The sequence below is a fragment of the Oryzias latipes genome, chromosome 9 (genome assembly GCF_053564925.1).
Source record: "Oryzias latipes strain Hd-rR chromosome 9, Olatipes_Hd-rR_3.1".
NCBI lineage: Eukaryota > Metazoa > Chordata > Actinopteri > Beloniformes > Adrianichthyidae > Oryzias > Oryzias latipes.
Window position 1 is genome coordinate 15,144,895 of NC_136245.1, and position 14,126 is coordinate 15,159,020.

At 41.6% G+C, this 14,126-nt stretch overlaps 1 protein-coding gene across 2 annotated transcripts; it reads left to right on the forward strand.

Annotated features, from left to right (window-relative positions):
• Positions 1 to 1,738: 1,738 nt before the first annotated feature.
• Positions 1,739 to 5,585, forward strand: asb6 (ankyrin repeat and SOCS box containing 6). 2 transcript variants are annotated; one of them, XM_004072533.4, is made up of 7 exons: positions 1,739 to 1,879; positions 2,247 to 2,390; positions 2,519 to 2,694; positions 3,875 to 3,981; positions 4,063 to 4,171; positions 4,260 to 4,346; positions 4,453 to 5,585. In XM_004072533.4, exons 2-7 carry the CDS (start codon positions 2,281 to 2,283, stop codon positions 5,172 to 5,174), a joined length of 1,311 nt encoding a protein of 436 aa, XP_004072581.1. In that variant the 5' UTR covers positions 1,739 to 1,879; positions 2,247 to 2,280; the 3' UTR covers positions 5,175 to 5,585. The 2 variants fall into 2 exon arrangements, with proteins under 2 accessions (XP_004072581.1, XP_078808325.1); XM_078952199.1 differs by lacking the exon at positions 1,739 to 1,879 and adding an exon at positions 1,892 to 2,153.
• The last annotated feature ends 8,541 nt before the right edge of the window (positions 5,586 to 14,126 follow it).

Below are 14,126 nucleotides of genomic sequence, written 5' to 3' on the forward strand. Positions count from 1 at the left end.
TGAATAGGACAAGACTGTTTAGAGGCCAGATGTTGTCTTTATAGTCAAGTAGTTGTACATAAAAAAGGAGAACAAAACAAAAAGCTGCTGTTGTTCACTAATGTAACATATAAACATATAACGTTAAAAAAATACAGATTTTTAAAAGTATTTGTTGAATATTTTTTACAGTGTTTGCTGGAGTTTGCATTTCAAATACAAACATATGTCTTGAAGTCTAACACTTAGATTAATTTTAACCTAAATGTTGGGTTATTAATGTTAGTAATATATTTTTGTTTTACTTTTGGAGCACTACTTACTTGTTTGGTTACAATGGTTTCGTTTTTAACCCAATTTTTGTTTTATTTACTCGAAGTAAAACAACATTGCAAAAATTTTGTCTTTTTTAAACCTTGGAGTTGGATTAAAAACAGCCCAACTTGGGTTATTTAGAATCAAATCAAAAACATTATTTAGACTTTTGATTTATGATTAGCCAACGAATTACAAATTACAGTTTTACAAATGCTTTCAAATAAAAGAGGTAATATGCTATTTTCTTTTTACATATCTTGCAATTTTACGACGGAGTATTAGGGCCACCAAAAAAAAAAAAATTAGAGCCACCCAAAAAAAAAAGTAAAATTACGAGATTTTATCTCGTAAATTTAGGAGATAAAAACTCGTAATTTTACGACTTTTTATCTCATAAATTTACGACTTAAAATCTCATAAATTTACGAGAAAAAAGTCGTAGATTAAGGAAAAAACACCGAAGTTGTCCGTTTATCGGAACCTAGCTTGAAGATGAAGTATGTGGAGCCTTTTGTGAAGCTTCATTTCCGGATTATTATAGGTGTAAAACAAAGAGATTCTGAACCTTTTGGCGACTCAAAATCAGATTAGTTTCCGTGTAGCAGTCTTTCCGGGGTTCAGTGTCAGTAAAGCGGAGTTTAATATGTAAAATAAGGAGCTCAGAGACACGTTTGGGTGTAGACAATCGCTGCAGCCTTTATTCTCCTTTTCATTCCCATATCCTGAAGTTCATTTGTCTCATTACGTCATGAACCTGTCATCCCAACACCAATGCGGAAGTAAACAGTCTTACAAACGCCCCCTCCTGCAGATGAAATGTCCCGTTTCAGCATAAAACAATAAAGAGGAATGAAAATAGTGTTTTATATTGGCTTTGGAACGTTGAAAATGCCAAAAAAAGTGCTCCTCCTTTTGTGTGACGGAAGCGTCACACAGACGTAGAGTCTTGTCTTTGGTGGAGGAAGAAAGGATTCAAGCAAACAGCTGCAGGGACACCGACGACGGCTTCATCGGGCTGCAGAGATCCTGCAAACCAACCATCAATAAATAAAACTTTAATGAATCGGAAATCAAACAAATGACCTTCCAGACATTTGGAACGTTATCAATAAACATTCAGCTCACCTGTTCAACAAAGTATAGTCGGTCTTCTCTGCGGCTGCACGGCGTTCACCTGCTGCTCTGCATGCTCACTTCCACTGTAATCTCCTAAAATTACGAGTTTTTTCTCCTAAATTTACGAGTTTTTATCTCCTAAATTTACGAGTTTTTATCTCCTAAATTTACGAGATAAAATCTCGTAATTTTACTTTTTTTTTTTTTTTGGTGGCTCTATTTTTTTTTTTTTTTTTTTTTTGTGGCCCTAATACTCCGTCGTACAATTTAGCTCACTCTTATTAAAAAAAAAAAAAAAAAAAAAAAAAAAAAAGAACGGCATTACATTAAAAAAAAGTTTTTCTTTTTCTCACAAACACATTTTTTCCCAACGGACAGTTTCCTAGGAACTATTGTGCGTCTAGTGGTTTCAGTGGGAATTAATCAAGCGCCGGCCAACTTCCTGTTGTGAAGAGGGAACTCTGTTGTGAGTAGCTGTGAAATTGCTAAGATTCGAACAAGTTTTTCTTTTTTCTAAGCAATTCTTCTCACTTCATCTTATGTTCAGTTTTGTCTATCGTGCAGTAATTTGTAGGATTTGTTCTAGAACCATACGTGACTCTCACGACGTTCTGTTTCTGCTCTTAAATTTTAAAACGAAAAAAAAAAAAAAACGAGATAGATCATAGTTGCCGCTAACTCTGATTGGCTACATCGTGTGTAACGATATTTGGAAAAAAAAGAACAGTAGAAGAAAAAATGTAATATCAACAATTTAGGGCTACACAGTGCTGTATGAACGAAATATCGTTTTTCTTACCTTGAAAGTCTCTAACACGTTTTTCCTGCGTTAGAATCAGACGTGTCTGAGACCGGACCGGAAGAGCCATGCCTTTTCTCCATGGATTTCGGAGAATCATCTATGAATATCAGCCACTGGTAGATGCTGTCATGCGCGTAATTGGTTTGGAGGAAGACAACAGGCATCCCGAAAACTGGTACGTTTGCCAAACCAATATTTAGCAGATGGTCGATGATTGATGGTTGATTTTTCCCTCATCATGAGGGGAAAAAAAAGGCCCTGTAGGTTTGATTGAGACCTTTTCTTTCTTATTTGCCTTGTTAGGAGTCCCGATGATGAGCCCAGAAGATGCAGCTCTTTAGTGGAGCTTCTGGAGCAGGAGTCCCAGTCAGAGATGTTTGTTGAAGGCATCAGTTATGCACTTTTTAAGGTGGCAGAGCAGGGATTCGCTTATGCTGCCAAAATCCTCCTACGCTATGGAGCTGATGTCAATTTTGAAGGTAAATATTCAGATTTGGTCACGTTTCTCCCCAGTGGAAATCCATGTAATTATTGCCTAAATGATTTTCCTCCATTTATGTCATGTTAGAAATCTCATTCATTTGTAAATCCAGTTTTGGGCTAATTTTAATGATGATTCATTTTGTAAAATTGGCAAATTAGTATTAAACTAGTATTAATTTAAGTGAAAGCAACTCCAGTTGACCTACACGTGTGTGCGTGTTGCTTGTTCTTCCTTTTGAACCTGTCCCCTGAAGAACCGGTGAGCTACATTCTTAGCTGCGCTCAGGAACCTTTTGACATTTGACCCTCCCAGTGATGCTGAGTGTTAAGCTCCGCCCTCAGGGGCTGACAGTCCACCTCTAGGCCGTTGAGTAATTGGACATTTCAGTGAGAAGATGAGTGTTTGTCACTGGATTGATCAAAGCTGTCGTCAGTCTCTGCTGTGGTGACCTCTACTGGTTTTGGATGCACACTTCCTCTCCTATGTACTCAGTGAATTCCTGCAGAAACAGCTTCATTCATGTTTAACATGAATAAAGTTGCTGCAGTAAGTTAGTTTTCAAAACGGATCATGTTTTTGCTGTTCTTTTGCATTTAAATTGAAACTATGTTTTCTTGACAGCTGTTTTAAAGTAAATATTATTACAGTTGATGTAGGATTTTTTTTATTTCATTTCTGTTTTTGGTTTTGGATCACAGTTTTCAGAAATGTTATCTAATATTCTCATGTTTTAACTGCCACAGCAATTTAACAACATTTGAAAACATTAATCATTTTTTCAATGCAATTTTGAACTTTTTTTTGTTCTTTTTTTTTCTTCTCCCCAGGACATTGTGTTCACTGTTCTGATTGGCTAAAGGCCTTGTGTCAGTCAATCTCCTTCTTGTGTCTCCTGTACAGAATGTGGGCAGTTTGCCAGTTTTATATGAACCTTTTCATTCTATAACACTGGATTCATTTTGTGAGTTTAAACAAGAGAAAAGAGTAAAAATGTTCCTGTCTGTCTGAGAAAATGTATACGGTGTGTAGTGAGGGAGGGGTTTTACAGCCGTTAAACATCTGGAATCCTACTTCGCGGATTTACCTATCGCGGGTTATTTTTAGAACGTAACCCCACAGTAAACAAGGAAACGCTGTAATCAATGAATGTGAACTTTTTTTGTTTTGTTTTCAAGACCCAGTGTCCTATTACAACCCACTGCACATAGCTGTGTTGAGGAACCGGCCAAATATGGTGAGGCTGCTTGCTGGACACGGAGCAGACATCGAAAAGAGGGACCGAGTGAGAACTTAACCAATTTTTCTTCTACATTTCTCAATTGTTCTGGATATGGGAATATACAATCCTGCATGTCCTTTTCAGATTCACGAGAGCAGTCCCTTAGATTTAGCGAGTGAGGAGTCGGAGAGGCTGCCCTGTCTGCTCACCTTATTGGACCTCGGTGCTGCTGTGAACGCTAGAGACAAGCACGGTGCGTTTAAATCGGCCGACGTCATTCCACAATATCCATCTGTGCCCTTTTAATTCTAAAAAGGGTTGCTTTCCTCTCAAATCGAAAGGGAAAACGCCGCTGCTACATGCATTAGCGAGCAGCGATGGACTTACTGTGCACAACATCGAGAACATACAGCTGCTACTTGAGAGGGGTAAGAAGGAAATCATTCTGATCTTTTTCATCTTGCTTCCTTGCTTCAACTGTTCAAATTGTGCCAGTGGTATTTTAGAATTGATTGTAAAACGTTTTCCTTAAAGGTTCTGATGTTAGCGCTGCAACAGTCGATGGAGAAACCGTTGAATCATCTTTGGTGTTTCTGGTCAAAGAGGCTCTGGATGCCAGTGTGGAGGACGCTGCTGAGATTGGCGGCTTCTGCTTGAAAGTCACCCGGCTACTGCTAGCTCACGGCGTGGACCCCAGCAGCTGTCTGAGTGAGGATGGCGAGCCCTCCTTGACCCAGACAAGCTTGGAGCAGTTTGACCTGCTCTTTCCTCTGGCTGTGCTCCTGATCCAGAGCGGAGCTTCTTTGGTGTGCAGTTATCACAGTGACTCCTGTTGGTCAGGTTACAGCCTCCTTTTCCAGAGGCTTCAGGCAGTCCTCCTGCAGTGCTCCGATCCAAGCCGGGCCACCGAGCTGTTGGAACAAGCTGAAGCGTTGCTGGACTTAGCAAAGGTAAACGCCCCCACGCTGCACCTCCCTCCAAGGCTGGAGCTGCCTGGACCTGGTCACGACTCACACCCTTACGCTCAGGCTCTGATGGACCTGCACAGCCGCGTCGTTGCTCGTGAAGCAAGTCCGCCACCTCTGCGCTGCCTTTGCAGGACATTCATACGGAGGCGCCTACAGCCCTGGCCGCTGGAGGACAGAGTGAAAGCCCTGCCTTTACCAGACAGACTGAAAGACTTTCTGCTTCCTGAGCACACATACGCTCCAAAGCCAGGCTGGGGCTGCTTCAAACCTCAGCAGAGCCGGCCCTAACAATGAAGCTATCTATTGAGATTTGGGGTTCAAATAAAACAATTCTGCCCAAATAAATCTGAAACACCATCAAGGCTTTTTGTTTTGATTCTTATTGTCTGAAAAATCACAATGACAATGCAGTTATTTGAAATACAGAATTGTGTTTGTAAGAATCCAGGAAAAACTTATGTACAATCAGGTAACGGACAAAAAACGTGAAGTTGCAGTACAACGCCACAACCAACAGATGGCAGTGTTGTACTTTTACTCCAGAAATGACTCAAATTCTCAGTGAAGCCAATTAAAGTTGGTCCAACTGAGTGAGCTCCATGTATATTTCAGTTCCTCAGTGTGCTGGCAGTGTATTGTGAACTCCGTGAAATGTTTAGTTTGATGGAAAATTGTGCCATTAAAACAGTTTCACCAACACTTGTGTTATGTCAATGGTGTTTGGGGAGTTATGTATTTCACATAAATTATCTTATTGATTGTAATTATTTATAAAGAGGCTATGAAGTTTTCCAAAACAGCTCTTTTACTTCATACTTATTGGTGATTATGCTCTGTAAAAAGAACTGACTTTGTTCTCTTGTGGTTGTGCTTGTACGTTAAACATTAGCAGAGCTGTTGCTGACATGAAGAAGCAAGATTTAGGCGTGTGAGCAGAGAAAGCATCTTCACATCCTTTTCCAAAATGCAGCCACAGAGACTTGGAGTTTTACCAAGCGTTCCTAATGCGTACTCGTGTAGGGACTTCAATTCTTTTCTGCTCTTATGATCCAAACTAGTTTTTCACCACTTCAGAAGCAAAACCAGAGCCTGGAAGAAACCTACCACACAAGTAGGAGCTCCACAGGATCTGTACGTGTTCACATTTGCATTGTGCGGGTAACTATGACGAGCAAAGCTAAATAGGACATAGTGTTACACAACTAACCCCTTCCTGACATTGCTGAAGCTGGAGTGGCTCCAAGGCTTGCAGGCGCTCCAGCTCCTCTTGGTTATCTAGGTCACAGCCTCTGAGGAGAAGCCTCGGCAGCAGCAGCAGCAGGGCTGTTTGACACACGCTTCACTCTCCTGTCTGTCTGAATCTGCTTGCATGCTCTTGATAAAACCTCAGCACTGGCCCTGGTTGAATGGAAAAGGATGGGAGGGGGTTGCAGGAGGCTGAGCGGAGAGAGAAAGACAACATTAAAGATACAGAGGATGTGGAATGGTTGAGAGGACGCTTATGGAAGGGACAAAAAAAAGCAACTTTGAGTTAGTTATAGCAGATACTAGTTGGGGGGGGGGGGGAACCTTCAGCATACTGACACAAACAAGCTTCAACCATTGACTCCAATCCCAGCGAGTAGAAGGTGATGGAACAGAGATAGTGGGGGAGGAGGGATAAGCCAGAACTCTCCATCCATCGTTTATTGGAAAACAGTGCGAGAGAGGCTCTGTACTGAAATTAGTTATTGATCTCTCCTCTCCCTGAAGCCCATGGTTCTTTCCCAGCACACCTGCTCATTCTCTCATGGTCTTTTCTCTCGCCACAGCACATATCTTTAAACCTTCCCAGCTCTGCGTGTTTATGCTACCTTTTTTTGGATTTTTTCGGTCTTTTTATTAGATATGCAGTTCTCTCAGATGGAGAAAATAATCCAACATTAAATCCTTAAAGGCAATCTTCTATAACTAAGTTTAAAACTTGAACATTTTGGTATATAATTTGATGAAAACCTGCAGAGTAAGTGTCGACTTCAATGTATTTTGACAAATACATTTTCAACCTTTCTATCAGTCATAATTTCTTCTAATTGACATTTTTCTTAGTTAAATTTTACAATATTTGTGATATATTTCTAAATCTCAACTAAAAATGATTGGAAATCAAGTACATTTTATTGAAAATGTTGATTTGATTAAGTTGAAACCCAGTGATTATGAGATTCTGACAAGCAGAAACAAAATATACCACACAAAAACACAACTTTTTTTGAGTAAAAATGATTCAAAATCCAAAAGTATAACTGATAATGTAAACGTCAATAAGGTGAAACTCGAGGATTATTAGAATCCAACTCATAGAAAAAACAGAATTCACAAAAAACTCACAACTTTTTTGTGAAAATGACAAATGTTTTTTCAAATATCTTTATTTATTTTCCGTAGGTTGAAATTCAATGATTATAAGAATCTGATTTGCTGAAACAACAGATATCACAAAAAAACAACAATTTTAGTGTAAAAGTGATTAGAAATCAAAAATTATCAATTGAAAATGTTAAGTTATTTAGGTTGAACCTCAAGGATGATGAGAATCTGACTAGCCGAAACAAAATAAAACCACACAAAAACACAATTTTTTGATTAAAAATTATCCCAAAATCCCAAAATTATAATGTAAATTTATATAAGTTGATGTAAGGATTCTGTGGTTTTGTTTTGTTCTTGTTCATGTTTTTAGTTTTCTTTTTGTCAGTCACTGCAGTTTAAGGCTTATGATCCACAGCTGTCTTCAGTTCAGTTAAGTCCCCTTAGCCTGTGTAACCCTTGTGCTATCCTAGGCACTTTAACATTGGGAGTTGGGTCATCTAGACCCACTAGACAGTGCGCTGAACTTTTTTTCTTCAATGATTTGGGATCTTCACTGGTGTCCATGGATTACATGAAATCTTTCCAGCTTTATCCACCTTTGTCTTGGTAGGGAGAACACGTCAATGTAAGGGTGGGGTCATCTAAGATAGCACAAAGGTTAAGTGTCTCTTGGTTTCTGTTCATCCTTGTCAGGTCATCTGCTCTGTTGTGTCACCAGTTTGTTTGGCCCCATAGTTTTGTCATGTTTCCGTTTGTTTATTCAATGTTTTATTTCCTGTCACCAAGCCTGATCTCCTGCATTGTGGGTCCGACTAAAAGAAACAACAGAAATCACTATATTATAATGTTTGAATAAAAATGATTAAAAATCACAAATACTTGTTCAAAAATCTTTATTTAAGTTGAAACTGAATCAATATGAGAATCTGACTTGCATAAATAACAGAAATCACAAAAAACAAACAAAATTTTTGAGGCAAAATGATTAGAAATCACAAACATTTAATTAAAAATGTTTTAGTTAAGTTGAAACAAAAGGATTCTAAGAATTAGAAGAGCAGAAACCACAAATAACACAACTTTTGATTTGATTTTTGATTTAATTTGAATTTGAAATAGTTTATTTCAAGCAATCAAATAAGAATAATACACAAAAACATTACAAACATCAGTTATACATTCATACAATGACGTATCAAACTTAGAATAATTACACATATTATTAAATATTGCTTTAAAAAGGGAGTGGACGGAAGAGAACTTATATAATTCCACCCCTGTTCTTCCGTAACCATGTTATTACATGATTTATAATTATCCGGTTCCTAGCTTTTATCAGACAGATTTAAGAAACCTGAAATATCAATAAAGCACACACTTTTCATGTTGCAGTTTTGCACAGTAACTATTTTCCTTGTCTGGTCATGACCACTTTCCCCAGACTAACTCTGTCCCCAGCTGAAAGGTGCTGGGATCTATTCCAGGCCTTTTCTTTTGCAGAGCGCAGCCTGTGGAGAGCGTGCATCTCCTTGTCTTTCACTAGACATTGTCTAGACACGGAATAATTGCAGACATCACTGAACACTCAGCTGCTGCCTGATACCCCATGGGAGTTGAAGTGGACTTTGGCGAGTCGGTGACAGGGCAGTCAACCTGGCAGTTTAGGCCCTTCTAGATTTAGTCTTTGTATGTACGTTTTGGATTCATCTACGAACGTTTATTGTTTTTTTTGTCCTTTCATTGAGATGAAGTAACCTAGGAAAGAAAGAGGCTCAGAAACACTGCAGATGGAGTGATTTCACCAGAAAGAAATGCGCTCCGAGCTGATGGAGAGCCCCAAAACGAATCGAGTTGAACGCAGCTAAAACTTATTCACAACTTAGATTGTTGAATTATACATTACCAAATCATTTTTTATGGCCTGACTTTTGGCATTTTTTATCTTTTCACACTGGTATCTGGTGTTGGGGAGTCGGTCGGTTTTGTGACTGATGGTTGCAGGTTCCTGGGTTCAGCCAAAGCGAAGACTAATCTAAGTGGGGGTGGATTTGGCTGCAGAATAGCTGAATCCTGTTGGGGCAAGCCATCTTCTCACTCCGTTCCTGCTGTTGGTTTTCGCTTTACGTTGATATTTCTTTTCATTTTACAAATCAATACTGTTTTTTTGTTGAGATATTGGTTAGAAAAGTTTTAAATTACAAGGGATTTGGTCATTTCTGTTTGGTAAATCTCAAAACAGAGAAAATTACTGAAATTTAGCTCTTAGTACGGATTGTTCTCACTCATTCATGTCACTTTAACAGTTTTAGTAAAGCTAAACCTAAACTTTTAGTCTTATTTTGCTTCTGGAGACTCCAGTTTTAACAAAGTTTTTATCATTTCTAATTCCATATTTAAAACCTATTTTAGGAGCTGGTGAGCCCACCACCAATACATGTCTACAACTGACGCCATTTCACACAAATTCCAGACAACTGGCGCCGGAGCTCTGCTTCCAAGAAGGACATGATGAATAGGACACACCCTTGGTATGCTGGTAAATGGCAGAATATATGGCACACTGCAGTGTTACAGCCTAGTTTCATTGCAGCCTCTGGTCCCAGCTCTTTTTCCGTGTCGCTTTTCCCTCTTTTTGCTGCAGCTTGGCTATTTTTAAAAGCCTCAGCTTGAGTGAAATATACTGAGGCACCAGTAAGGCGAGCTACAGCTCTTTCCAGAGCTGGTTCCTGATCCACCTCTTTGTTGTGGTCTATGCATGCCTTCCCTAGTCACATGACTGCGTTTCCATGGCAACTCGGGTTTGAGTAATCATTTGCGTTACGACCTTTATTCCCTTGAGGAAAGGGGAGGGGGAGGTTAGACTGGGCCTGTAGAAAGAGGGAGTGAGAGCAAAGAGAAAAGACAGGCAGAAAGGGAGCGACGGAGAGGCACAGAGAAGGAAAATCTGAAAAAGCTGGAGCTGTGGAGGGAAAAGATTGTGCCTTTTCGCATATACGCTCAGTGTTTTATCTTTTCGGCAAAGAATTCAAAGCGACAAAAGCCGCCTTCTACGCATCGGTACTTAATTTTCATCACAGTATCCTTTGTGATGCGTTGAGACACTCAGTCAAGTAAATGAATGTGGGTAGAGATCCAGCAGGCATGTATGTTTCATAAAGGCACACACACATGCACACACACGCCTCCCCTTCACTTTTTCTCTGAGAGGGAGCAGTACTGTGCCACATGTGCAAGTCTCAGCAGAAACAGATTCTGTATGTTCCTGTTTCTTGCTCTCCCGGCTGCGTTGCCATGGTTACCCGACTAGTCCACCAAGGCACGCAGCTCCGCTTGTCTCTTTCTCTCCCCCTCTCGCTCTTTCCACCGTTGGGTGATTCAACCCATCAGTTGGGTTGTGTCATCTCCTAGATGGAGTTTGTTGCTCACACACATCTCCTAAATTGCGTTTCTCCGCTCAGGCTTGTTTGCCAGTTGGACTCTAGTTTGAGAAAATGAAATAAACGTGTATGTTGTGGGGCTAATAGGTGGATTTTGTAGGTAGCAATGAGAGGCAGTGGGAGGGGGGGTGGGAGTGGGGGGTGTCCCAGAATTGACAGGAGGTGGGCTCAACTGGGGGGCTGGTGATAGACACTGTGGGGGATGTGTGGTGCTGGTAGAGGTGGTGCCGGCTGCTTCCAGGTGCCTGTGGCTGGGGCTGAATATGAATGAGGGGGCCCCGGTCCTCCAGAGATGGAGGCTGGGGAGAGCTGCTAAAACCAGAGACCAGTGGAGCCTGGCTGGATGAGAGGCCCCCACAAGCTGCTGACAGGAGCTGGAGCTAGCCATCACGTTAATTAGCGTCTTTACTCTTGCAACAGCGAATGGGGGAGTGGGTTAGAGAGGGATGTGGGGGTGGTATATGACTCACAGACACAGTATGGTTTATTCATGATGGAGGAAGGGTGTGTGTGTGTGTGGAGCAGAGTGTGGTGGAGAGAAAGGGAAATAGAAGAAACAGACATTTGATTTTCACAGTTTTGCATGTGTGTGTTGTTTAGAACATAATCATCTATTGTTATTTGCCTCTATTTCCCCCCAACTTTTTACTCATTTTGAAACTATCATGCTATGTTTTGAAACATCTTCCATCACATTTTTCTGGGTTCAGGGCCTAATTTCTTGGGATATGGAGACAGTATTGATCATTTCATTCTCAGCCCTGTCTGGGAACCTTTAGACAGATGAAATGAGGTAGAGGTGCTTCTCTCATAGGTGACCTGACCTTGTCTTCTCTGCTTCAGCTTCCAACAGTGATCCTCATCCCCACGGGGGGCGCGCCTGATCAATAAATTGGTCTTTTGCACATACCAATCACCCTGGAATCCCCCAACCAGCACCGGCAGAGCAGAGGAAATATGCTGCAATAAGCAGAACATTCCAGAAGAGTCGGCTCGCTTGCTTCACGCCGAAGTAGGAACGGCTTGCATGTGTGCTTGCTGTATTTGGAACAGTTAAACAGTAACAGTTACATTACAGTTTTGGTATTTTTTCTAATTGTTTCTTATCATTAGTGACAACCATGACCTCTGCTATTGGCATATCTGCATTCTGCCTGCACTGCAGAGCTTCCACTACACTACTTGCAGCATTTTCCCTCCCAAGAGCGGCAGGGCCCATGCCTCATAAATACAAACACAATCTCTCCTACACCTCCTGACTGCAGGACAGGGCTCCACACATATATGCCTGTGGAGCTCAGCCCATTTGCATACATATTAAAGTGACGCCTCAGAAAAAAGGAAGAGGGAGGAAGAGAGAAGGAGGAGAGGTGGTGTTGCGGAGGGGAGAGAAAGCGGGTATATGCAAACAAGGCTTTCATCTAATATGCAAGAAGCGGCATTGCTCTGGCATAAATCTGCATCTGAGCTCAAGCAAAGAGAGCAGAGCCCATTTGACAGTAAATGGGCTGGGGACGGGAGTCAGATGCACGGGGGAACATGGAACAGGGGGACTGAGAACAGAGAGGATTGATAAGTATTAGCTGTCACTTCAGGGTTGATTTAATTTATGCAAAGCAACGTGAGTAACAATAAAATGATTTCATAAATGTCAGGAACACGGGAAATATGTCAGGATACTTGAATTTGTTAGTAATTTTTGGTTTAACAAACTAAAATGCGCAAAATCTTTAGAGGTCTAACTGAAGCTAGTTAGTATTTGTACAACAGAGTATGAAGGCCACCATAAAAGAAAAAAATTAATATGTAAGAACAAAGTAAAAAAAAAGGCAACGCTTTACGAGAATAATCCGTGTAATTTTCCCTTTTTAGTCTTGTAAAATGATGAAATATATAATAAAATAAAAAACGCCCCTCTCACCCTCCGTGGGTGGTTTCTCCTCCAAGCTCGGATCCTCCACCAGAGGCCTGGGAGCCTGAGGGTCCTGCGCAGTATCTTAGCTGTTCCTAGCACTGCGCTTTTCTGGACTGAGAGGTCTGAGGTCTTTCCAGGTATCTGTTGTAGCCACTCCTCCAGCTTGGGGGTTACTGCCCAGAGTGCTCCAATTACCACAGGCACCACTGTCACCTTCACTCTCCATGCTTTCTCCAGTTCTTCTCTGAGTCCCTGGTATTTCTCCAGTTTCTCATGTTCCTTCTTCCTGATGTTCCCATCGCTTGGCACTGCCACATCCACCACAACGGCTTTCCTCTGTTCTTTATCCACCACTACAATGTCTGGTAGGTTCACCATTACCATCCTGTCAGTCTGGATCTGGAAGTCTCACAGGATCTTTGCCCTCTCATTCTCTACCAACTTCGGAGGTGTTTCCCATTTTTGACCTTGGGGTTTCCCTGCCAGCATCTTACACCCTGCAGTTACAGTATGTGCTGCATAGTTTCAGGCGCCTCTTTGCACAGCCTACACCTTGGGACTTGTCTGGTGTGGTAGATCTGAGCCTCTATCGCTCTGGTGCTCAGGGCTTGTTCCTGAGCCATCAGGATGAGTGCTTCAGTGCTGTCCTGTACGCCAGCCCTTTCTAGCCATTGGTAGGACTTCTTGATATAAGCTACTTCAGTTATTGTCCAGTGGTACATCCCATGTAGGGGATTATCCTTCCATGAGGAACTGTCTTCCAGCACTGTATCCTCTGCTCTCCATTGCCTGAGACATTAACTGAGCACACTGTCAGTTGGGGCCTTCAGCTTGATGTACTCATGGATCTTGGATGTTTCATCCTGGATAGTGGCTTCTACACTCAATAGTCCTCGGCCTCCTTCCTTGCGGCTGGCATACAGTCTCAGGGTGCTGGATTTGGGATGGAACCCTCCATGCATGGTGAGGAGCTTTCGTGTTTCAACATCCGTGGTCTGTATCACTTCCTTTGGCCATCTTATTATTCCTGCAGGGTATCTGATAACTGGCAGTGCATAGCTGTTTATTGCCCGGGTATTATTTTTGCCATTGAGCTGGCTTCTCAGGACTTGCCTTACCCATTGGAGGTATTTAGCTGTTGCAGCTTTCCTTGTTGCCTGCTCCAGGTTGCCATTTGCCTGCGGAAATTCCAAGGTACTTGTAACTGTCCTCAATGTCTGCTATTGTTCCTTCTGGGAGTGAGACACCTCCTGTGTTGACTACCTTGCCTCTCTTTGTCACCATCCGACTGCATTTCTTGAGCCCGTATGACATCCCAATGTCAGGACTGTAGATCCTGGTGGTGTGGATCAGGGAGTCAATGTCACGCTCGCTCTTAGCATATAGCTTGCTGTCATCCATGTAGAAGAAGGGACTGATGTTGGCCCCATTTCTGAGTCGGTATCCATAGCCAGTCTTGCTGATTATTTGGCTGAGGGGGTTCAGACCTATGCAGAACAGCAGTGGGGACAGAACATCACCTTGGTATATCCCACA